The sequence below is a fragment of the Cylas formicarius genome, unplaced genomic scaffold, assembly GCF_029955315.1.
Source record: "Cylas formicarius isolate icCylForm1 unplaced genomic scaffold, icCylForm1.1 PGA_scaffold_1__22_contigs__length_36826433, whole genome shotgun sequence".
Lineage (NCBI taxonomy): Eukaryota > Metazoa > Arthropoda > Insecta > Coleoptera > Brentidae > Cylas > Cylas formicarius.
The window spans coordinates 10,113,742-10,140,125 of NW_026844264.1; the positions used below are offsets into that span (position 1 = coordinate 10,113,742).

General features: G+C 34.1%; 4 protein-coding genes across 5 annotated transcripts; 3 read left to right on the top strand and 1 right to left on the bottom strand.

Moving 5' to 3' along the window:
• Positions 1-8,697: 8,697 nt before the first annotated feature.
• Positions 8,698-11,151, top strand: LOC132697094 (dolichyl-diphosphooligosaccharide--protein glycosyltransferase subunit 2). Its single transcript, XM_060662379.1, has 6 exons — positions 8,698-8,851; positions 8,908-9,230; positions 9,284-9,692; positions 9,754-10,021; positions 10,110-10,341; positions 10,397-11,151. The coding sequence occupies exons 1-6, from the start codon at positions 8,827-8,829 to the stop codon at positions 10,979-10,981; spliced, it is 1,842 nt and encodes a 613-aa protein (XP_060518362.1). The 5' UTR covers positions 8,698-8,826; the 3' UTR covers positions 10,982-11,151.
• Positions 11,152-11,968, bottom strand: LOC132697096 (pre-mRNA-splicing factor SPF27). The gene is made up of 2 exons (XM_060662380.1): positions 11,846-11,968; positions 11,152-11,789 (listed from the first exon to the last, which is right to left on the bottom strand). Exons 1-2 carry the CDS (start codon positions 11,918-11,920, stop codon positions 11,202-11,204), a joined length of 663 nt encoding a protein of 220 aa, XP_060518363.1. The 5' UTR covers positions 11,921-11,968; the 3' UTR covers positions 11,152-11,201.
• Positions 11,969-12,911: 943 nt separating this feature from the next.
• LOC132696602 (mRNA cap guanine-N7 methyltransferase) lies at positions 12,912-14,625 on the top strand. The gene is made up of 2 exons (XM_060661524.1): positions 12,912-14,317; positions 14,372-14,625. The coding sequence occupies exons 1-2, from the start codon at positions 13,030-13,032 to the stop codon at positions 14,446-14,448; spliced, it is 1,365 nt and encodes a 454-aa protein (XP_060517507.1). The 5' UTR covers positions 12,912-13,029; the 3' UTR covers positions 14,449-14,625.
• Positions 14,626-15,172: 547 nt separating this feature from the next.
• On the top strand, positions 15,173-26,105 carry LOC132696525 (DNA topoisomerase I, mitochondrial). Of its 2 annotated transcripts, XM_060661396.1 has the most exons (7): positions 15,173-15,298; positions 15,610-16,267; positions 16,498-17,137; positions 19,899-20,137; positions 20,203-21,046; positions 23,374-23,782; positions 24,652-26,105. In XM_060661396.1, the coding sequence occupies exons 1-7, from the start codon at positions 15,257-15,259 to the stop codon at positions 24,835-24,837; spliced, it is 3,018 nt and encodes a 1,005-aa protein (XP_060517379.1). In that variant the 5' UTR covers positions 15,173-15,256; the 3' UTR covers positions 24,838-26,105. The 2 variants fall into 2 exon arrangements, with proteins under 2 accessions (XP_060517379.1, XP_060517380.1); XM_060661397.1 differs by lacking the exons at positions 15,173-15,298; positions 15,610-16,267; positions 16,498-17,137 and adding an exon at positions 17,178-17,651.
• Positions 26,106-26,384: the final 279 nt, after the last annotated feature.

A 26,384-nucleotide genomic window follows, 5' to 3' on the forward strand; every position in this document is an offset into this window, starting at 1 on the left:
AATCATTCATATTATATATAAATATATATAAATATATATATATATATATATATATATATATATATATATATATATATATATATATATATATATATATATATATATATATATATATATATATATATATATATATATATATATATATATATATATATATATATATATATAAATCGACAACATCCGAATCCGCGAAATGTTTGCTTTGCATCTCAACGTCCCCAAAAACCAAACTAATATTCTTGTCGAACGTACCAATAAATATACAGTTGTGCGTCAGGGGACAAACAATACAACAAATGTAATCTATTAAATATCTGGAAGTTTACATCAATTGATAATGTGCGACTCGAAAAAAGAGGTTCGCTAGTGAATTGATCAAGCAAAACTTAAGAATTATCTGTCTAGCACAATTGGTGCGAGACGATCGAGTCGACACATTATTAACTGAAAAACATTATATTTTCTATTACATTGCGAGCTAGGCTACACCGTCGATTTAACAATTAACGTCCCCCATAAACGCGAGTAAAAAACTGGGATTGGGATTTACGAACCCCGTGGAACTGTTGAAACCCTCGTTGTGCTGTTATATTTGTTGATTATTGATTTGATAGATTTTGTTTTAAAAAAGCTTGTGGATAGAAAAATACTGTAACTTGTTTAATTACAATAGCCAGAAACTGCACTGGTACGGTTCGCCCCTGTGACCAAACATCTTCTTATATGTTTTTTTTTGTTAACCAGAAGTAGATAAATGGCACACCCAAATTTCACACCCTATAAGAAAAATGTATTATTTTGGCTTCAAAAATTCGTTTTTTTATTCTATTAAATGGTATATCACACTATGCACTTCTGACATAAACTAACCCTTAAAAATGCAATATTAACAAAAAGATGTAAGGTAGACATGGAATTATAAATCTTAAAGTGTACACAAGCAAAGTTAAACAAAATAAAAAATAAATAAGCATTTTTTATCCCTAAATTAATAAACTTAATAATATTGATAAACTTAATGATATTAATAAACAAATTCTAAATGACTAATAAAACTGTGTCGCTCCAGAAAACACAGTACCAATGCTTAGAGCGTTCATCATTATCAGTAGGTCTATTGGCTGCATGTGTGGCCAAACGTCAGCGGGACAGATTCGACAGCAGAAATCCAGAATATGTGTACCTACTGACCACTCATTAATTAAATTACATTGGATTAGGCGAAAAATGCCCTTATATGGCTGCGGCCTTTCTCGATATCTACGACATAAGAAAAAAAGTTTAGAAATAGCCCATAACTGAGAGAAAAATTATTTGTTAATGCTAGATGTCGTAATATTTTAACCCATATTATCTCAAGCATAAAAAAAAATAAAAAATAAACTTTTTTGGTGTGAAATTATTTATTTATTTTGTTGCACTGAAGAATACATTACATGTGTCAAAAAAAAACTCGAAACAAAAAAAAATACTGGTGCGTAAACGAAACACTGTGAAAAAAACATTAAATAATGTTTTGGGCACATAAGATGTAACATATAATTTATACATAAATATACAAAAGAATGTTCAAGTTTGACAGAAAACAACTAAAATTAGATTGCTTTCCAAATAGAACCTAATTTGATACAAAAAACACAATATTTTATGGTGCGTGAGTGCACCACTGGTAAAATCCGGTTTCATTTTTGGTGATACTTTACAAAGCATGAAGTATGTAAATACACATTAGACTTATTACAAACGTAAATTCTATGGCAGTGGCAGATTGTACATCTCCTTCTGGCTTTATTAGCATGAACAATCATGAGGTGACCTCGATTATCATAACTCACTTCATCTATGGCAGGTGCAAGATTTCTTTGAGTAATTGTTTTATCAGTTTTTAAAAATCGCAAAACAATGTAAGGTTTAAAATCAAATCAATCACTTCGTCATCTAATAACATAAAAAATATTTCAAGTGGAGTTTTTCCAGAAAGCCTATTTTTTAGTTCCTCACATAATCTAAATTGTGTGTGAGTATACTCAATCTGACCTTTCTTCCATTTGACAGTAGAAGCATGAATTCCAGGGTTTCATAATCTGATAAGTGACATTCAGGTTCAGTTGTTGATGAATTACAGAACTGTTGAAGGACAGCTGTATTATTCGGTGTAGTTAACTATATCAGTTGTTTCCCCAGACTCTTGTAGATTTATGTTATCGTTCCTATCTTCTTCGTCAGTCAAGGTATCCACGTCGGGTGGAATATAGACCGCCTCAATATGTTCTGTAAATATTTTTTCACGTTATTTTTAGCATAAATTTACAAGGAAGGGAATGCTACAAGACATAAGAACACGTAAATCCAAATAATATTTACGACTTTCATTGTTATTGTCCCCATCCATAACGATCTCCTCCATATCCGTCTCTAATTCCTTTTGAGCCAATTACCTCGGAAATGCCATATTTTACGAACTCTAACGTTCACTGCACAAGGCACAAACTAATACTAAACACGCTAATTGTTGGATGCTTATTCTACATGCGCTGCCTTGTCTAGACTTGCAATAACAAATTTTTGTTTCACAGATAAAACCAAAAAATAAAGCATAATCAATATAATATTTCCAATGTAGGTTTTCTGGGATGTAATCTACATGCTATAGACTGAACGAAAATGGCAAGACAAATCCAAAATATTTTTTTTTTTTGCTATTTTCGATTTATTTGAAGATGTGATACAAATTTATGTACCGCTTTTGTTAACTTTTGAAGTGATATATAAGATCTTTCCTTTACACATAAATTAGAGATTTCTACGGTTTTATGTCCTTTAGTAGTTATAACAATAAAATTTCTAAATGGATGTGCAAAAATATTTTCTGAATATGCGTTAACGCACCACTGGGACAAAATGGGTTAATCGCTTTGTGCTTACCTGTTAAAACATAAATCGGATGCTTGATCACTGTTTTCATGACATTCAACAAACCATTACATCATACTTACATACATAAACTTTTTCCTTAATCTCTAATAATTTACCAAACAGTTGATAAACGTTGATATAATTTTTTGAGTATTGTTTAAATGGCAAAATCAATGTACGATCATTCTAACTAAGATATCTGTTTTTTGTTGCAGACATTTTATCCCTATTCCATGGCCAGCTTACGTTTTTCTTATAATATTTTGTTTGTGAGAGTCAGTTTAATTAGTGTGATCATTATACATCATAATACTAAATACAGGATCTATCATTTTAAAAATGCTATATTTATTCTATATCATGAAAACGGATTGTCTAAAAAATTTGTTGACTACACTGGTCTGCACAAAATTATCTATCTGTAGCAGTTTTTATCTATTTTTTCTCATAAAGGTTGTTCTAAATATGATGCCCCATTCAAAGTTTTACGAAAATCTAACGCAGAGTATTTGGGACACAGTGTACAATTTTATGGCTGGATACAACGCCGCTTTGTCAGCGTAGTTGATCCGTCTATTCATATGTTACCAATAATTTAATATTAAACAATTTACGAATATAATACAGGGTGATACTATATGGTTTTCTACGGGTACTAGATTGTTGGTATTGGTCATTAGTTCAGCGCATTTCTTAGCCCGACTAAATTAAAGTCAACAATCGCTTAATGGAAACTCCAACGCTTAATACAATTACAATAACGTCCGGTTTTAATTGGCGGGTCCTCTATCGTGGAGGTGGGTGTTTCTCCATCGCAGCCGGAGCGAGCAAACAGGATAAAAACGACCGGAATATTCCCGTGGGGATATACGCGTTCGCTCGAGTTGATTATTTTCGTCAATCTTTCGCGCCTCTGCCGCCCGTGCAAATGTTTGCTTAAAACAATTGCAACAATTAAGACCGAACGCTTCAACAGCGGATTAACCCTCTGCTTCGTTATAGCGGTCCCCTATACAGGGTGACCAAGATAAGGATCCTAAGCATGGGAATCTCAATAGCTGTTGAAGTTGTATAGTTGTATCTTTTGAAGTTTATTTACATGCCTTTTAAAAACTTCAAAAATTTTCATGGCCCGCTGAGACATTTAGAAAAACGGGTATTTGGCAATAGCGATTTTATTTTTTGCTGACTTAATCAGAAGAGATGTCAAAAAACTAATTACACTTTCTCATTGGCACTTTTAAGGTACTATCATCAAATCTTTCTTTTTTAAATGGACCGAAAAAAAGGTAGATTCAATTTTTTAATACAAATTCAACGATGTATCACATGCTTTTCTTTGTTAAAAAGTAAAGGTATTTTGAAATAGGTATTGCAAACAAATGCTTTGAAGTCAACAAGTTTGTCACATATTATTTAATATATTTTTCTACTCCCGCCTGTAAAATACCTAATTACCCACCGATCTAGCGTGCGGGAAGCGTCACTTTGTAGAAAAAGTATAGTATGCAACGCCTTCAGTAAACTTTTTAAGTCACTTGTTTATTAAACACTCGCTCCGCTCGTGTCAAATAAACTCGTGAGTCAAATGACGTTTACCGTACTTGTTGCATAATATACTATTAATTAATATAGGTTATATTACATAATCTCAAAATTCCATCATGTAGTACCTTAAAAGTGCCAATGAGAACGTGTTTTATTAATTTTATGATATTATTTCAAAAAAAGAAGATAATAGTATATTATGCAACAAGTGCGGTAAATGGCATTTGACTCGCGAGTTTGTTTGACACGAGCGGATCTCAGCGGAGCGAGTGTTTATTAAACAAGTGATTTAAAAAGTTTACCGAAGGTGTTGCATACTATAATTCTTCTACGACTGTTAGTTTTTATGTACATTTTCGCAAAACAACAAGAATACATTCACTGACATGACCGTCAGAATTGGCAAACGCCACAATTCAACGCGTGGGAAATATCTCGGAAAACATCCGATTGCTCTCAAACCCGTGCGTAAAGTCCCGGAAATGTCTGACGTGTCTCGGATCCGTGGGAAACGAAACTGAAGTGGTAAAGTGACGCTTCCTGCAGGCTAGATCGATGTGTAATTATTCATTTTACAGACGGGAGTAGAAAAAAAATCGATATTGTCAAATTCCCGTTCTGCGTAAATATCTCAGCAGGCCATAAAAAAATTATTTATGTTTCTAATGAACAAAATTATTTCCTAATATTACTCAAGCTGTATCTTCAACAAGTACTGAGATTCGCGTTCTTACGATACTAATCTTGGACACAGGGTGTACAATATGTCCTCGGATAGAGTAGACAAATGGACAAATGACTAAAAAGTGAAAGGTATGATAAAAGTCATCCTTTATAAAAGTTTCTGATTGCGTTAGAAATAATGTTCGCAATGACTGAAGCTTGTTTTTTGCACAGGGTACGAAAAAATACAAAAATGTAAAATATGCTAAAGAGTAAAATGTTGATTTAATCTTCAAATTCATTATATTCTCAGCGATTTTCAAGCAGGAATTCGAAATTTTGAAATTTCAACTTAAAACCCAAATATTTACGATAAGTCCCATTGTCACCTATTTTATTTGATGGCAACTTTCTTAACTGTGACGTATTTGTTAAAATAAGAAAAAAAATCCAATGCAATATTACATAATAATAATTGTGACGTCAAAATTTGCTAAAATTTCCAGCGAAATAGATTTTACTACTTCTAATATTCTCTGATTCTTGGTCATCTTCAGTAAGTCTTTGACATATCATACATTGACATAAATAAATAAATAAATAAATAAACATCAGTTGTTTAAGACGCCCCCGAATATTTTTTCCTACGCCATACAAAAAAACAAATGTCAGGCATAGCGAACCTTATTAAAATTTTTACAAAGAATAACTTTTTTTTTAATATTTCTCACTTTTGTCTTATCGTCTACTCCATCCGTAGACACACTGCATACAAATATAAATGGCGATTTGTATCAAAAGAAACAATTATAAAAACTAAGCAATCCAGGCATCTATTCACAAAAATCAGTTACGAATTAAATTATTGATGAAGACCATAACAGTTTGAGCCGTACTGGCACAAAAAGTGTAAGTATGTTATGGGTGTTTCAAATTGACAAAACGTATTTTTAGGAACATCTAACCCTTTGATACATAACACCGTTAGTTCTAAAAACCACTAAAGAAAAAGATGAAAATAATCATTATTAGCTTCATTGTAAGCCTACCACTTTCTTCCTCAATTGCAAAAGCCGAATTTTTTAATGTTATTAATTAATGATTATATCCGCTTTTGTATGAAGTTTTTTTTTAGATTACGTTCCCTTTTGGATGTTGATATGTATGTGTTCTGTGAAATACAAACTTATTCTCTGTGACACTCCTAAACAAGACGATTTGAAATGAATATATAGGTGTTAGATTCCTTTATTTATTATAGTCGTCTGCGCACTTGCATTGTTAACTAACAATTAAATTAAGGATGGAAAGTTGGGAAGCTCTTAGTTGTTAATTTAGTTTTATTGTTTTTTTGATTTGTTTTTATACAAAATAAGGTGTTAATTGTCAACTGTTATTAATTGCCATAAGATGCTGTTCCTGAAAAGTGTGGTTCCTTGGATTATTTTTAGAAATAAACTTTCGACCAATGTAGGTCCTCGACCGCTTGATTTTTTTATATACGTGGTATATCAGAAATGTTCAGGTTGTTTAATGCTGGTTTTTCATATTCATTAGAAAAATTAGCATTATTTAACTTTTAATTTAAATATAATTTTTAAAAAATATTTTTATTGCCTTTTAATTTGTTCGCTAGAAACTGTTCGTCGGACTTCACAAAGAGATCATTTTACTAAGAAAATTTATTGCGATTTAAAAAATGTATTTTTTTTGAAGCAGTGGCCTTTTATCGACACAAAAAAAAATCACCTGAAAAAAGTGTCTCTACTTGTTGCTTGCCTTGCCAAATTTCAATAAAATATCTAAAGCAGTTTCACTAACAATAATAAAAAAAAACATTTTTTTAAAATTTTAGCATCCTGCAGCATTTCAAAAAAAAAGCGGTTGCGGGTCTGCATTGATATAAACTTTTTTCTTAAAATCGTCCAAGGAATCACGCCCTTACGGATCAACCTCTTATTATAAAGAAAGAAGGAATGTCAGGGTAATATTTTAAACGCATATACCAATGGTGACATTTTAGCATGGTTGGCACTTGCTTTGAAGAATATTCATCAAAATATGTTAATCGACTGGCGTTTTTGAACTTGATAACTTTTAATGAGGTTTGATAGTATACCTTCTTTTATTATGAACGGTATTTAACAGAAAATGCGATGGTGTTCTAACATAGGGAAAACAAGTAGAACATTTAAGCATTAACGAACACAAAAGGGCGTATAAAAATAATTGTTCGGATTCTAACTATGCCATTCATTAAAATTCAGAAATGCACAACTTTGACGATAATTTTGATATTTTACATAATCAATCAAAAAGCAAAAAACTAAATTTGTTGGAGCTATGGAGATTAATAAAATGAGATATTCGAATCTATTACTTAATGACCAATTGGATTTAAATGCGGCTCCGTGGTTAAATTTAAATTTATAACCCTATACAGGTTATTAAAACCCACCCCAGTCCAATTATAGTAATTTTTTCGACCAATATTATAATATAATTACAGCAGGTTCCAATTTTTTAATAGGTTTATAAAATATTAAATTTCCTTCTTTTAATAAAATTTTAACATCAAAAGTTTTAATTAAAACAGTTTGCATAGACATTTGTTTTATATCGCCTGGGATGGCGTCGACTACTCTCACTACTATATTTGTTCGTTATTTGATACATTAGACAAAAATTTTAACAGCTTCTGTTCGGTTAGGGAGTTTGACGATGCAAAAGCGCTTATACAAGCGAAATGCCATTTATCTTCCAGAAGCCCGGAATTGCTGGTAAATTATGCAAGGCCTCTCGCACTCTAAAGCCCACTACTTGAGCGACTCTGTAATTCTTTTTAATTAATTATTGCTTTAAAATTCCAGTTTGAATGTCACATTTCAACGTTAATGTCAGTGTAATGCCACAGATAGAGATTGCTTCAATCAGAAAAAAAATATTTGTTGAACTAGGAGCCCAATCGCTAAATCCATTGCTGATGAATGTCCTACGTAGTTTTCCTTTTTGCCCTCGGTAGTATAGAAAAAAGTCGAAACAAGCATTGGCTTTCCACCTTTCCAAACCCTCTTGGTAGTGGGGAAACATGTTTTACTTCTATAGAGGCGCTTTTTTGCAAGCACGGCTATAACTTCGAAAAAAGTTTACCACGTTTTTATCAATAAATACATATTTTACTGGTTTTTGTAATTGTAAATTTAGAATAATAGTAACTTCAATTTTGAATTGGGCAACCAAACATACAAGTAAATATTAACGAAGTGCTTTAATTTTTAATTGTTGGACCAAATGAAAATCCTTCCATTAGTCTCCAGAACTCTTTGTAAATGGGAACTTTAATGATTTGTCATCATTTTATTAAATATGTATGCCATCATAGATAATTCATTAACAGTATCGGACGGAAGGCATTAAGGCCAGGTTGTCAGATTCTGCTGCACTCTCCAAATAAAACTAATACAATAAAACTTTGGAGCGGTTTTATTTAGGGTTTTCATTATTGAGGATCCATGGTAATAATGGATATTTTCAGTCATCCAACTTAAAAGGTTTATTTAAATCGCTGTGCTTCAAACAATTTGGCAACGCCGAGAAGTACTCCAATCTGTGCGATATACGTGTCATAAACCTATCATCCACGGTGGAAAAAGTATTTTTCGTGCCGGCAAACTTGAAATAAATGAATTGAGTGATAGAATGATCGGTTCTAAATTATTATTGGGTAACGCTCATTAATTTACCTATCATAATTTCAATGTATCTAATTGTGTTTTACAGTTTTTTTGCTTCTGGCAACGCTTACTTCCACATCGTTTGGTACCATAGGAGGTTATCTATGTCCTTACTACAGCAAAAAGTTTTTGGAGACAGCCGCAAAAGGCTTAAAGTCTGACACCAATGACTTGTCCGTCATATACCACTCAGCAAACACCTACAAATTATTGAAAGAATTAATCCCAAAGGATTTGCAGAGTACAAGTTGTAACCGTCTGAAGAAGCTTTATAAAGCTGAAGCTAATGTTGATGAAATATTTTTCGGTCTTAGTGCATTGGTTATTTTACAGTGCAATGAAAAATTACATAATGATGACCTTACAAAAGTAATCAAAATAATAGTTTTTAGTTTGAAAAAGTGTCACCACATGTTTTTCAGAATCTGCATAAAGTGTTAGAGAATGAGAAATCCAGCCTGTCAGAAATCAGGTACGCCGCCGAGATTTTGTTTTTATTTAACCAAAAAATTCCAAATCAAGCTAAAGTTGCCCAGCTAGTTCAAGCTCAGCTTAAAATCGATGACAGCCTCACAAACCTAGGACAGGCTTTGCATATATCCTGGCTATTGGGGAATTCTGGCAAATTTGTAAATGATAGAGTTGAAGATATCATTGTTCAAGCAGATGAGGTCGATGGGAAACTGTTACAATGGGAGGGAGGCTTAACCACCACCTCTTTGCTGTTGACTGGGTTGCACAAATTGCCTGGAGTTATCCCATTGACACAAGAGCAAGCTGATAAGTTTGCAAATTACCTTTTGACAAGAAAAACAGTACAAACACCACGAGGTAAGTCATACTACAATTTAATTTGGTAACAGAGCTGAAGGTAAGAATATTCTGGGCACAGGTATTTCTGCACTGCTCGAAGCTGCCAACGCTCTTGCAAACAGCAAAACATCTCCTGTGTCAGTATCTATATCAGGGCCGGCCCAAGTTAGTGTTGACAAGCCCGATTTGAAAATACAAGTCAGCAACTTATTTGGGGTGGCATTAAAACCCGCTCTTACACCTGTAGTGGCTCACTCTGCTACCAGAATTACAGATGATGTTGTGGTATTAGCCAAACAGGTCCTCACAGCAGGCATTAAGGCTACAGAGTTTATTTTACCCTTAAAGTGAGTTTTCTTATTATTAATTAAAATTAGTCAATTTTTCATACACCAATAGGAGTAATTGTATATAATTTCTGTAATCAATATTTAGGGTTGAGCCAGGACATTACAAAATTGTTATAAATGCGGGAGTACATACTGCAACTGTAAAGGCCAGGGTTTTGGGGTCTGTAGAGGTAAAGAATTTTGAAATTGGTTTATCAGACAGTGATGGTAGCTTGGCGCCAAAAATGGCGAAACTGAATTACCCCAACAAGCTGGCCGCGAAGTTACAGGGTGATGCTGGACAGCAGTTGCAGATCAAATTTGGACTCTCAAGACCTGTATGATAAATTTAAACATTACAGGGGTTGAGTATAAAGGAGTTATCAATTACAGGTCCATCAGGCATTTGTGAGATTATCTTCACTCAATAAAGAAGTGATCTTTGTAGCCGAGCAAGACACCAGCAAGTTGTACAAGGTAGAAATCAATTTAGGACAAGAACTCTCAGGTTCTGGACTTTATGATATTGAATTTATCATAGGAGATTCGATTATATCTAATCCTTTCCGCTGGAATGTGGGTACTATTGAAATTAATCTAGGTGCAGCTAGCCCCACGCCTCCCAAAGCTGTTAAAGGACCCAAGCCTGAAATTGAACACATGTTCCGACCAGCGGAGAAAAGGCCTGCAAAAACTGTTTCATTACTTTTCACTGGCCTTACGGCAGCACCGTTGTTAGTTTTGCTTATTTTGTGGAGCAAAATCGGCACCAATTTTGGCAACTTTACCATCACAGCAGTTCCATTCCACTTAGGTTTCGGTTCGATTTTAGGGCTTTTCACCTTGTTCTGGTTAAAGCTGGACATGTTTACTACCTGTGCCTGGTTAATTCCAATTGGTGGGTTTACCTTCTTCTCGGGCCACAAATTATTAAGTCATATGGCCAGGAAAAGAAAGCCAGAGAAGACTGATAAATAAAAAATATTATTTCAAGAGGGTTTTGTGATGGTATAGGTTTGTTTTTAATGAAATATTCAGTTAACATGCGGCAGTATAGATTTATTTATAATTTTTATAAAATTTTTCGTCATACAACAGCTATCATCATTTTCTCCGCCACATTGTAAGAAATAAATTTGCCGTTTATAGTTGAAACTTTATTTAACCTAACCTATACACAAATAATTTAAACTTAGAACTATATAGACCTATATGACAGAGGGGCTGTATTTAACAAATGTGGATTCTGTTTTACTCTTACTATATACTCTTCAGCCATGGAACAAGCTTGTTCGATCTCATAGTTGTGGGATACCAAAGCCACCCACTTGGCTTCCAAATTCCTTAATTGTTCTCCTCCTTTGGTTTGCAGAGATTTCCTCTGCCAATTAATTTCCTGCAAGGCATGCCTTAAGTTGGCCAGTTTTTTTGAAGCAAGTTTTTCCATGTCCTGCAAAGTTTGCAAATATCTTTGCCAAGCAGGACAACAATATTCCATCATTAGCTGTAAGTTTAATATTCTAACTGCTTGGTGCTCTAACTGGGCTTGAGAATTGTCCACACACTCTGTCCAGGCGTTTAGTTCATTGAGTTTCCCGCTTGGTGGAGGCGGTAATTCATAGCGTTTCATTGAGATGGTTTCCATTGGCAGACGATTTTGAAGCCTTTCAAATTCGTTATGCATAATCTGGGTCTCGAAAGATGAGACATTTAAAGGGGGTAAGTGCTCCAAATAATTTTTTGTCGGTCGATACCTTCTGCATTCTTCTTCAACCATTGCAAATGCCTACAATTATGCGGTTTGATATGAAAATTATTTAAGAGAGTACCCATAGAACTTACCGCTTCTCGTACTCCTGGTTCATCGTACCCTTGGTCAATGTATGGCAACGCGTCGACAACTACTTCCCCAGCCATGATTGAGTATAACTTAAGCTTACAAAATGAATTAACTATTTTTATGGTTAAGACCATAGAAAGGGAAATTGCATGGGTTCCTCTTCCTTTTTGTGATAAGCCAACTTCGTTACACTCTGGTAGTAACCTATACCATGATTTTGTCGGGGGCATTGCACATGGCGGTTTAACCTCCGTTCGCTCCAGATAGAATCCGTTGTAATCATCCCCAAATTTTTGATATTGGTTCCAAAAGAAGAGTGTTTTTTTTCTGAGTGTTTTGTGAATGTTTTAAAGAGATAATTGTTGTCGGCTTCGTTGTTTTTGCTTGTTCACGCCGGTACAGAGGCCGGATAGGTCCGGTTTGTCAACGGGGGTCGCGGGGGAGACCGTTTTTTGCTCTCGGTTAAAGATACTTGTTTGTTGAAACCCATTTTGTGTATATTAATCAACCTGGATGGATGATGGATTGGTCCAGACTCTTCTTCTAGGAAGGAATTCTTCCGCATTTTTGTATTATGTTCACATTTGTCGTAAGCTGGCCGAATGACCTAATGTAGTTGTGGCCATTAGAAGTAAATGTATTACAATCCAACCTCTACTGGCTCCCGACAGAATCTCTTGTAGTCCCTAAAAAACTTGAAATTGGTTTCCACTGTGTGGCTTTTCCGTCCACGCCGGTGGAAGGCCGGTCAAAGTACCTTTCTTTTTTGAGAACCTATTTAGTATATATTAACAAACCTGGAGAATGATGGAATGGTCCAGACCCTTCTCATATAACGGCATCCCTTAGGATTTTTGAATAATGTTCGCTATTATTGTAAGCTGGCCGAATGACCTTATGTCATCGTGGCCATTGAAAGGAAGTAAGAAGAAAATCCTACACCATGGAAATAAGAAATAATAACTTTTTCTATGATTATTTCTTTTGCTTTCCATGGTTGATTGTCATCTATGGAAAACAAAATTTTCGTTTCAGTGTTTCCATCTCCACTAATCTTCAGAACGACAAAGTATTTTTGATGATGCAGTTTTATTTGAAACAAATAATAAAACAGTGTTATTAATTGATCTTATTGTATTTATATAATAGTACCTGATTTTACTTTTACTTTAAAAGGAGTTTTAAAATGTCCGAGCAACCCGACGATTTAGAAACAACTTTGATGTTAGCAGCCGCAGCTGCTGATTCTAGGCAGTTTGCGGATCAGAGCGAAAACAATGATAGTGCAAGTGCACACTTTACTGATCAAAATGACCAGTCCAGGTCTGATAATGAATGGAATAAAGACAGTGATGAAGAAAAGGTTTGCATACAAAATAGTGTGAAAGAAATAAAAATTGTGGAGACGACAAATCGGCGTGAGAAGAGAAAGCGGTCAAGAGACGAGAAAGAAATTGATATTCCTAATAAATTACAAAAATCCATACAGGGTTTTTCACATATTGTGGCTACCCACTATAACCAACTGGAAGAAAAGGGATTAGATGAAAGGTCAAAGTCCCGTATAATTTATTTAAGAAATTTTCACAATTGGATAAAAAGTATGTTAATAAATGAATACCTGACCTACATAAAGAGTGGCAAAAAACAACATAATGCACCTCTGAGGGTACATGATATGGGATGTGGCAAAGGTGGAGATCTCCATAAATGGAAAAAAGGTTCAATCACTCATTTAACGTGCAGTGATATAGCAGGCATTTCTTTGGAACAGTGCAAAGCTCGTTACCAGGATATGGTCAACAGATCTCTCAAGGAACGAGGTGGTGGTAACATGTTTTCTATAGAATATATTGAAGGAAATTTCACAAAAGTTAGATTGAGAGAAAAATACTCTGATCCTTCTATGAAATTTGATTTGGTGAGCTGCCAGTTTGCTTTTCATTACAGTTTTGAGACTTTACCCCAAGCTGAATGTCTGTTTAGAAATGCTGGAGAATGTCTCCAACCTGGTGGCTTTTTTATTGGCACAATGCCTGATTCAAATGAACTGATAGCTCGCGCTGCTAAGTCTAAATCAAACTCTTTTGGTAACAGTGTATACAATGTCAAATTAGACTTTGACTTTAATCACCCACCTTTGTTTGGTGGCAAATATGATTTCTATCTAGATGGGGTGGTGAATTGCCCCGAATTCCTGGTGCATTTCCCAACATTTGTAAAGCTGGCAAAAAAATATGGTTTAAAATTGGTGAAGAAGGAAAAGTTTTACAACTTCTTCAGAAGGATGGAATCTGAGGGCCGCCAGCTGCTGACCACAATGAGAGGTTTGGAAACATATCCACCTCCCAATGGTTGCGATTTAGTTGGCACAGCTGCAGATGATTATACTCATGCCAAGGAATTTATGAAAAATACTGATAATGATAAAGTCAAATTAGGAACTTTATCAAAATCTGAGTGGGAGGTCTCATGTAAGCTTTAAGGCAAGTAGGTTATTTGCTATATGTTACTAGATTACTTTTTAGCCCTCTACATCACATTTGCCTTTGAGAAAGCAAAGAATACTTGGAATTCTGATGGAACACCTTGCTACAAAATTTGATTACGTAATCAAATTGACAAGCTTTTTTGTGGACATGATAATTATTTATTCATTTTATACATTTGTTAAAGTATAAAATCACTGTAAGTGTACTTACAGGGTAATGGGACTGAAAATTTCTGAAAATAGATATGAGAAATATTTTGTAAATACTTTAGAGATACATTGAAATAAAAATAGTACAAAAATTTAATAAAATCTTTTAATACCGTAAATTTTCATAGGCATTTTGGCACAAAAAAAAAATATATTAACTGACATGTCTAGGCTAAATTACTTATATTAGAATTTTATATATTTTTTAGTAAATATTAATTTCCAAATAGTACAAAAAAGGCAAATTAAATAAACCTTTGCCGCACAATTTGATCTTAAAGCTGCAAAAGAAATGGTAAAAATTTTAGGCAGAAAAGATCTCTCGACACATTGTTTAGTCAAGTAATACCATCAAATGCTGAAAAGGTAATTTTTTTGGCCACTGTCTAACAATGATCTAGGTTAAGCTAACAGACTACAACACTAACCTTGATATTAAAATATTCACGGGTCCGAAACTAAATTCGCAAATTATTCGTCACCTTTTCATAGGTGAACGTTCTAAAAGTTGAAACAGATAAATTGACCATCCAATAAATAAATCATTTTTGAATTCAAGCGGGAATAGGTGAATGCTCTCGTTAACGCCTGCGTACTTAGCTCATTTTGATACTTTGTCGTTAACGTCAGTAGATTTGCCGTTCGCTTGTGCTTAGAGAAACGGCAAAGTCTGGTTTATGAGGTGTTAGTTTTTAGTGCAATCTGCGTGGTTATGGAGGTCGAAAACTCTGCCGTCGATGGGGATTCGAATCAGGTAAGTAGACACTTTTTCTTGATATTTTATTTACAACATTTCTACCTAAGCAAAATTTCATAATACCTCGTGGTAGTCGCGTTTTACTGGTGGACATTCTCCACATTTTCGACCGAAATTTTTCTAAGTCCCAAAATGGCGTCAGATTCTAAGTCCCACGTATCATGTACGAGTACAAAGCACGAGATTTTGTTTTCGAATTTTTGGTTATTTTTGATTGATCTCGAGTTCTCAAATGAGCAGAATGAATTAAATTATAAATTTTATTACCTTATATGGTGCTTTTTTCATTGATATATATGTATTTCCAGAGTAATAGAGCCAAAGAACATAATGGTGAAGATTTTAATAAATACATGAATGGAATAAACGGTTATTCTGACAAAAGCAAGAGCCATAAATCAGATCACAAAGATAAACATAGAGATAAAGATAGGGATAAGGATAAACATAGAAGTAAAGAACATAAGAGCTCCAGTAGGGATAAGGATAAGGAAAAACATTCCAGTTCAAAAGAGAAGGACAAAGATCGACATAGCAGTTCACATAAATCATCAAGCAAAGACAAAGATAGGGAAAAAAGTAAAGATAAGCATCGGGACAAAGAAAGGGAAAAAAATAAAGACAAAGAGAGAGACCAGGATCGTCATAGAGATGATAAAAAATCTTCAAGCTCCAGTTCTTCTAAAGATAAGGACAGGGATCAGAAAAGTTCAAAAGAAAAGGAGCATAAATCAAGCTCGCGTGACAAAGATAGGGATAAAGAGAAGCGTGATAAAGATAAGGAGAGAGAACGTGAAAAAGAGAGGTCTAAAGAAAGTTCTTCAAAGGACAAGGATAAGTTAAAGCACAGTGGTTCTAAGGATAAGCACAGAGATAAGGATAAACATTCTAGTTCGAAAGATAAGGATCGGAAAGATAGAGACAAGGACAAAAAGCACAAGAAGGACAAAGAAAGGGATGTGACAGGTAATTTAGTTGTTTAGTTTTTGACATGTGTCATTGGAGAGAAATATAACAAATTCAAGTCTAAAATTTTTTGTTTTAAAATTATTTATCCAAAGTTCTAATGATTTTCGATAATAGCCCATATTGCCTAAAATATCTTCATGTCATTAAACGTAAGTGGATGTTAGTATTAAGTATAATGAGAAATAGTAAATATTTTAAATCAGATATTGCTTAATTTTTAATTGTAGAGACATCTCAAATAGCTGAAATTGAAGAATATAACCTGGGAATGGAAATAAAGCAAGATTATTCCAGTCAACAAATCAACTATAAGCAAGAAGATGCTAGTACTGATGATGATGATGACAAACTTATTATCAAAGATGAGCCATCTAGCCAAGATGAAGCAGAAGCTCCCAATAATTTTTCTCAGGCCAGCAGTTGCGACTATAATATGTCCCAATTTGACCGCAATGAATCTGCCTTTGAATATTCTGACGAGGAAAGAAATGGTAATTTAGAAAATAGTCAGGATGAGGACTTTAAAGTGAAGCAAGAGAAACAAGAAGAAGACAGTGAGGAAGATATTCCTTTGGCTTCGAGAATGTCCAATTCAAAAAGAAAATTGGAATCAGAGGAGGAGGAAGATGATGAGGATGATGTGCCCCTCATGGCAAGAAAGAAGATTAAAAAGGAGAAAAGTGTGAAAAAAGAGAAAAGTAAGAAAAAGCGAGATTTATCGGAAGATGAGGATGTGTATTGTAAGCCTGAGAAAAAAAAGAAAATTAAAAAAGAAAAGGGGAAAGTGAAACAAGAAATCAAGACTGAAAATGAAAGTCCTAAAAAGAAGAAAAAGAAAGAGGAAGACGAACAGGAAGTTTGGAAATGGTATGTATGAGGTATTTTATTATTTTAAGGAAAAAAGTAAGTTTTGGCCAAAATTTTATCTTCTGAGTTCTATTTTAAAATTCCCGGGCCTTTACACTTAGAGGGCACCACATGAGCTTATTGTCAAACGTCATTCAGGCACAAATAACAATGGCGTGAGGAATGTAGCATTTTTGAAATTGGATTGATTTCATCTAGTTTAAACTATGAAGTGGCCTGCAATATGGAATTACTTAAAAAGTACTAGAATAAAAATTGATCGCTTAAGCGACTTGCATAGTAGACATCCTTTTTATAAGGACGTGATTGTTTTTAAAGTGAGGTTAGAACTTGATTCCGTAAATGCAAAATCTGGTATTAATATAAATGATGGTAATGAGATTACCTCCTATGATCGTGATATTTTATATAACTTATTACCAGAACCTCTGGATGGGAGTTTAAAATCGGTAGTTCAAACTAGAAAAGAGGGTTTTAGCAATTCAATTATTCAACATAGAAAGGTTCTGAGAAGGTAAGGTTGTTTTGTTTAATCGGTAAAGCATGTAAATTAATCAAATCTTGAACTCTTTGTATTCAGAAATGTATTCTTCAGGCAAGTAAATTTTTGGTTGGTGAACCTCTGTCTTGAATCTTGTAAACCAAATTCCAAATTTGCACTATTGCTCATGGTATTGAGCATTTTGCCACTATCTCCTAATATTGCCACTGATTTCACAGTATTTTCCATGCAAAAAACCATTTTTTCACAGTATTGGCTAAGCTGAAAACCTGACAACTAAATCACGAGTGAAATCTGGTGTACCAGCTATGTGAAATTCGTAAAATAAATTTTTAAACAATTTTCATCTTAAAATAAAAAACAAATTAAATTTTTTGAAATTTCTATATTGTTGAAATGCCTATTTTCAAGGTATTTCTAGATTGTGTGGCATTTTTTAAAGCTATAGGTTATAAAGCAAAAGATAAGGTCGTAAAAAATATGTTGTCTCCATTTGAAAACAAAATCCGGTGTTTTCGTTTCTATAAAAAAATTATTTAATGAAAGGGATTTTTTTTAATTCAAAAATATATTTTTTATATCTGGTTTGAAATTTTATGGGTTTTATAAAAGTTATATTTATTCACTAAACACTGAATTCTGATAATATTCTTTCCCACTTTTTGAAAACAGTTAAGCGTATTTTTTATTTCCGACAGATAATACAAAAAATTATTTTTTAATATGGATTTTTTATATCTGGTTTGAAATTTTATGGGTTTTATAAAAGTTATATTTATTCACTAAACACTGAATTCTGATAATATTCTTTCCCACTTTTTGAAAACAGTTAAGCGTATTTTTTATTTCCGACGGATAATACAAAAAATTATTTTTTAATATGGATAAAATCTGTAATATTATTTAGAGATCTTTGTGAAATCTAAAATCAGGAAATTCGTGAAATCTGTGAGATTTTATGGTTGTGTGAAATCTGGTGTATTAATGTTGGGTGGTGATTTGTCCCTCGTGAAAACTTGTCACTTTTTGAAGTTTCTATTTCGATCTTTCTTAAAAGGGACTAAAGAACAACAATATGTTTATAAGAACTTTCTACCTTAAAATCGATTATAGAACAACACTTTTTGCATTTAATTTATTTAATGAAAATTAAATGTATTTATTTTGTTATAAAAATACATTTTTATTCTGATTTAAAATAAGCTGTCATTCCCACAAAACTTCACAAAAACTAGTAGGGCTCAGAATTTTTGTATTGTAAATATGATTCAAATGTGATAACATTTGAGAAATTTGAGTTAATTTTTATATGTTTGACAGATGCTTCTCAAAATTCAACATAAAACCTAATGGATTTATTTTTCACAAAAACAGTGAACAGTAATTTCCTTTTCCACAAATCTTTCTTCATCTTTGTCTTCTGCTATCCAGAGGGAAAACAATTGGGTTTGAACTTAGCCAATGAAAATTCGAGCCAGCCAGCATTGTCCTGATATATTATTTAGCTACTTAAATTAATCTGAAAAAATAAACTGAGTATTATTAGGTATTTTATTCCCTTCCACTAATTAAAGGGTTTAGTGGATTATAATTCATAAAACCATGCACAAAGAGCATTAAAGTATTTAAATCACAACTTGTGAACACTGTATAAGTGGAAAACTTTTACCTAAGGTATTTTTTGTTTCACCTATATTTTTTATAATAATTGTGGACTTTTTACTCAGACTGTATATGCTGACTAGATGGAAATTATTTTTAATTATTTCAACTCTGTAAAATAGATGAAAATGTTGTGTTTGGAAGCGACTCAAGGTTTTTTGTGGTCTCTCCTTAGGTGGGCTTAGTGTCTGAAAATTGAAATGGTATTTGTTTGTAGTAGGGTTCACGATAATCAAATTAATCATTAGGTAAGTTTGTTGTGCCAGTCATATACCATTTGCTTTGTCCTATACTTTAAAAATGGTTATTTTAATATCTATATATCAAAAACGAAATATACTTTTGCAATATCTACTGTGATATAACACTGAGTGGGATTGAGTGAGTCTCTTCTCAGTTGAATCAAATGATACCACGAAAAACACAAAGTATGTTTGGTAATATTGCTATTTTTTTGAGTGTTGCCTCTGATTTGCCATTAATGGTCATAGTATTACTGTATTTTACATTCTATTGTCACCATATTTTCTGGTATTCTACATCAATTTCCATCAGCTCATTTACCCCTTGTAAATTTTAGAAACAATATTCTTTTAGGTGGGAAGAAGAGAAGAAAGATGACGGAGTAAAATGGAATTTCTTGGAACACAAGGGGCCCGTGTTTGCCCCTCCATATGAACCCTTGCCTGATAACGTAAAATTCTTCTATGACGGTAAAGAGATGAAACTCAGCCAAGATGCTGAGGAGATTGCCGGATTTTATGCGAAAATGCTTGACCATGATTACACAACCAAAGATGCCTTTAATAAGAACTTTTTCTCGGATTGGAGGAAAGGTAATTCTACCATTATCAAATTTGCAGCATATATGGGAAAAATGGTTTCCATTTTACATTTACAGCGATGACATCAAAGGAACAGGAGGTGATCAGGGATTTGAGAAAGTGCAACTTTAAACAGATGCACGCTTACTTCATGGACTTGGCAGAAAAGAACCGGAATCGCACCAAGGAAGAAAAAAAAGCATTGAAAGAAAAGAATGAAGAAATGGCCAAGGAGTATGGCTTTTGTGTAATAGACGGACACAAGGAGAAGATCGGAAATTTTAAAATAGAACCGCCCGGCTTGTTCAGGGGCAGAGGTGAGCATCCGAAAATGGGCAAACTCAAGAGGCGCGTCGAAGCTGAAGATATCATAATCAACTGTAGCCAAGATTCGAAAATTCCCGAGCCGCCAAAGGGGCACCGGTGGCGGGAAGTTAGACATGACAACAAAGTGACCTGGCTCGCGTCTTGGACGGAAAACGTGCAGAACCAAGTGAAGTACATAATGTTGAACCCCAGTTCGAAGCTAAAAGGCGAAAAGGATTGGCAGAAGTACGAGACCGCGCGGAGGCTGCACAAGTGCGTCGACAAGATCCGGGAAAATTACCAAGCCGATTGGAAATCTAAAGAAATGAAAGTTCGTCAACGGGCGGTCGCTTTATATTTTATCGATAAATTAGCCTTGAGAGCGGGCAACGAAAAGGACGAGGACCAAGCGGACACGGTAGGCTGCTGTTCCTTAAGGGTTGAGCACATTGAGCTCCACGAAGAAAAGGATGGCAAGGAATATGTTGTGGTGTTTGATTTCCTTGGTAAAGACTCGATACGTTACTATAACGAGGTCCCCGTTGAGAAGCGCGTGTTCAAAAATCTCACACTCTTCATGGAAGGGAAGAAGAACGGCGACGACCTCTTCGACAGGTGAGCTTTGTCATTGAGATGTTCTGTGAACAGTTAACATGACCCGACATAAGATTAAGCTATAAAAAAACCATCTCGACATTAGTATACATATTTTAATCTTTGAAGTTTATTTTAAAATTTTTGGGGAGGCCACCATTTGGCATCTCATACAATTGACCGACAAATTTGTGTTGTGTGATGAAAAATTTACTGGTCAATAGTAATAGTCAATTTTATTTACTGGGGTAAGATATTCTAATTAACAAATTCGCAGTAGTTTCATTTAAAATGCTAATGGAACAATAGAACAAAGCAATGAGGATAGAAGAATAAATTTAAAATGAAGGAAGCTGCCTTCAAAATTTTAAAAATGTCTTGTCTTGAATGTGGTTTTCGGAGTGAGTGAGGAAACTTTTATCCAAAAAGAAGAAAATGTTTTTTAGTGCATGTTGCAATCTGCTGACATCCTAATGATGCAGTCGGTGTGTCACTTACCATTTTTGTAATAAAAATTAGTTCAAATGAACCAAAACTATTTCACCAAAAACGCTGGGTGTGCAAACCTAGTAAAAAAAAAGATTATTGCAGGAACAATTTAATACAAAATCGTGGCTGCGCGAAGCGTCTGTTCGGTACTGTGCACTTCATAGTTCACAAAGTCGCTACGCAGCTTCGTATTTTTTTTTATTTTGTCCTTTAGGGACGCATTATTTTTCTATCGTGCTCCTGCGGACCACTATGAAACTTTCGCAAAATCCATGTAATAAAGTGTCTTTCACGTCTCACTGAACTTCAAACTTACGGCAAACTTTGAAAAATATGAAAAATTGTAAATTGTAACGATTCCCAATTATATTTTTTCCAGTATCTCGCGCACCCTTTATGATTTACAAAACCTGAAACTCTCTTACTACAGTTTTCTAACACAGCCTACTGTAATACTATTTATAAAAGTTCTAGATTCCTCCTGCGTCAGTTATTGTTGAGTTGAACTTGCTAACGTTTCGCCAATCATCCTGAAACTGTTTTCAGTTAAGCGCTGAAGAAGTCAATAGGTTTATTGGCGAAATGTTAGCAAGTTCAACTCAACAACAAATGACGCAGGAGGAATCCAGAAGTTTTGTAAATAGTATTACTGTTTAAACCAAATTATCCCATGTTTTGTTATCCACGAAAAAGGTAATTTTCACGATCTTTTAGATTTTTTGCATATTACCGGCACACCCTGAAAGAATTTTTCCAACAGAGTAAATGGTTTTTGAGAAAATAATTTCTTTCTGAAACCATGCAGTACGTCCTAATAGCAAATGGCGTTATCACTTCTAGATTGAATGCGAGATATAGCGACTGTCACATGGACTTTTTCAAATATCTCGAGAAAGGCGTATGTTAGGCGAAAACCCTAAATACAAAAATTTTAGCTCTTGATGCGACCTATAACAGTGTTTGAACCGAATAGCCATATTGTTTGTAAATTTTGATTTACGGTTAATAATTTGCTCCAAAAAACAACAATTTTTGAGGGTCTTTTAGATTTTTGTCCATTACTATAACACCCTATATATAAAAACATGTTTTTCAGGAAGCCAAAGTAAAAAAAAATCTAAAGATTTTAAAAAAATGCTTGGTGATATTTGATTGCACCCAATTTCTACTGCTTTAATTTATTCATGAACTTTTACTTCTCTACTACACTTAACACATTTCTTATATATCACGGAATATCGGGAACACCCTGTACAATAGGTGAAAACCTTAAATACAAAAATTTTAGCTGTCTATACAGGCTAGAGCGTCATATAAAAGAAACTAACACTTAAAACAGTCTTTTAGTTATAGCCAATTTCCAATAATAGGGGGACACATTGTTTAGTTTTTTTGAATATGCGGCGCACCCTGTGCATTTTTGAAAAATTGCCAATAATAAAAGTTTATGGAGCCGAATCTTCTGTCTTCCCGTTCAAGATTTTTTTCGGTTGCGTTAACGATTTTCGAGCAATGATTTTTTTCTTTTTTTCTCCGACCCCCAGTTTCAATAGGCGTCGTTAGAGAACTTGGCTCCATACGTGTGTTAAATTTTAAGTGGATAGCATCAAATTGCGGACACTTATCTTGTTTCATAACACTGTTCCAAAAACAGTAAAAAAAAAAAAAAAAATAGATGAACGCCGGAGTTTGAACGTTCCATTTTCTATTGACTTGTGTCTGGTGCGCGGTTTAGAAGGAGCCAAATCTGACCGCCGTTGGTCAAACAGTTATTAAGAAGTTATTGTAAAGGAAAATAAATTTGAATTAATAATTACAAATTTCATAATGCAATTCCTTCTCCTATGTTGTTGCTTTAGGTTGAACACGTCGATAATGAACAAACATTTGAACGATCTGATGGAAGGCCTAACTGCCAAAGTGTTCCGTACTTACAACGCCTCGTGGACGCTCCAACAGCAGCTAGATCTGTTGACCAACGAGGACGACACCGTCGCCGAAAAGATCCTCTCATACAACAGGGCAAACAGGGCGGTGGCCATTCTTTGTAACCATCAACGGGCGGTGCCAAAAGGCCACCAAAAATCAATGGAAAAGCTGAAGGAGAAGATTCAGGATAAGAGGACGCAGATAAAGGAAGCGGAACGGCAGGTGAAGGATGCGCAGCGGGACGCCAAACACGGTAGCGTCAAGGAGAAGGTCGTATATGATAAGAAGAAGAAAATGTTGGAGAGACTCAAGGAGCAGCTCACCAAGTTGGAAATTCAGGTACTTTGCGGTTTGCAGTATAAGTATAAGGGTACTTGTCTTGTATTCATATTCATTAAAACACAATGATTAACGCTTGAGCACGAATTTTCAAACTACTATCAAAATGGGAAGAAAAATGTTCACTTTATTGATGGTATCTTAATTTATATACTGGGTGTTATTTTATAGATATCTGAGATTTCACAGGGTGATTTCTGAAGTATTTTTAAAGTAAAAAGATACTAGTGGGTTCTGCCCACTTTTATTTTGAGATCGGCTGTTATTTTACAAAAATTAAATCTTTAATACAGTCTATCTTGAAAACGAAACATTTTAGAACACATATTATTTTGATTTATTGAATTTACTTTATTGTTTTAAATCATATGCAATCACACAACGTCCAAACCTAAAATTCCAATTAAAATAGCAAGTTAATAGTGCAAAATTAAAAATTGAAAGCTATTGAGTTTTGGTGGATTTTGATTGGTTCATTAGTATGTGACCATTTCCTTTATATGTTTATCGCAGTCCTTTATATCTTGAATATTCATTTATTAACTCATTGATTTAAAAAAAAAAAACAAATTTGTGCATTGAAAGATAGTATGCAGAAGAAGCTGCGAGTACATCAAGCTTTTTAATAAAGCGCTTTTGTCCTAGGAATTTGCAAATGTGAAGAATCCTAAGGTTTTTTTTTTCGCAGCTTAAGGGTTTGATCTAGTTGGATTCCTAAAAAGTTTACATTTTCGGCAATAAGTATTGGATCCCAGACCACACTTGAAAAGTCTACCCTTAAATTTTGGTTTGCACAGCATTTACCCATCTCACACACTGTGAATTTATCGGACATTTATTAAAGTAATACTTAATAAAATTGCTCGCAGGAGACGGACAGGGACGAAAACAAAACGATCGCTTTGGGCACCTCGAAACTGAACTATCTCGACCCAAGGATAAGCGTCGCGTGGTGCAAAAAATACGGCGTCCCCATCGAGAAAATTTACAACAAGACGCAACGCGACAAGTTCCGGTGGGCGATCGACATGGCCGGACCAGATTACCGCTTCTAAGGTGGGACACGCCCCCTTCGCGCCGGTAAGACTCACTGCGGGACAATACGCGGCGGACAAAGTGTTAGGCAATTAGTAATAGGAAAAATAATTGGACGATAGTTGTAATTTCTTTGTGGGTGGCTAACCAAACGAACCCCTATCGAATTTACGAAGGAAAAGTGAGCGTAATATACAGTGCTTATAAAAAGTGTGGAAAGATGTATATCGTTTTATGAAAAAATATCGTTGGTCATGGAAAAGTGGTGAACGCACATTTTCCTCAGGTCAACGAATTCGTTGCCAAGGAAAATATCAAATTAGCAAAAAATAATGCATATAGTTTTCATCGTTCATGTGCGGGACGAAGCATGCCGACGATCCAAAAATAATCTTAACATAATCAGGAAGATACATCCAAATTCATCTACAATCATGCTGCAAGCGGGGAAAGAAATAGGAGCACAGAAATTTTTTATTTTATAATTGTGAAGAGGCTATGGGCTTGAGGACATGCTAATGGGTTTGTTCACCTAATCGGTGCACGAAACAGTTTCTTAGTATTTATTGGGTCTTGCTACCCCTTAAAAATGTTTTTATTATACATAATATTGAATGGGATCTTTGGTCCGTCAACACTGATTAATACCAAATTTGATGGTTTATTTTTTATGAATTTATTTATTTATTGATAAAATTTAAGTTAAGTAAATTGAATTTCACAATTCGAAAGTAAAATTAAATCTAATCGAACATTTCACAATACCTGGGAATATTTCCATACTTTTGACTCGCACGTATATTAATCGTTTTTTTTTTTTTTTTCGACTTCTCGATTAAACTTTATCGCGTCGTGCAATAAGGGGGAGAATTTTGGTTCAAGTGATGACTCGGTTAGCGTCACAGGACCCCACCCCCACCACTCCCGCTCCGTTGTTCCGCCAAATTATTTAAGGTTAAATTATTAGCGAATGTGATTTAAAAAAAAAATTATCAACCGATTATATTACAAAAATGTCGAAAGTGTGTCGTGTAATATGAATAAAAGTGATTGTACAAAAAAGAAGTGAAACAACCATCGGATATCATTTTTACCACTTTCTATTTTCATTATGATTCCTTATTATTTTAGTGATTGTATATTTTATAATCGTTCGGGTGGACCGCGTTTTATGTACTTGACAACTTCATTTTTCAAGAAAAAAAAAATGTTTACTGTAAAGTAAAAAGTATTGTGTAGAAGTCTGTATATTACAGATTTTTGTCTAAATAAAAGCACCTTGCCAAAACGTTAAGGTTTTTAATTGTCCTCATTTGCTAAAAAGTAGAACAAATCCTTGACTTTCTTAATTTGATTGTTTTTTTTTTTATTATCTAAACAAGAGTCATTTTAGTTAGAATTATTGAACTATGAGTGAAAGGAAATAGAGTATTTTCTTAAGCATATTCACCTGAAAATGGAAACAACTTTAGATTCTTATTTAAGGTGGAAAAGTTATTGTGTAAGAAAGCAATTTATCAAACCGAAGTAGCCTGCGGAAGAATGAATTATTTATACAAGGAGCCCC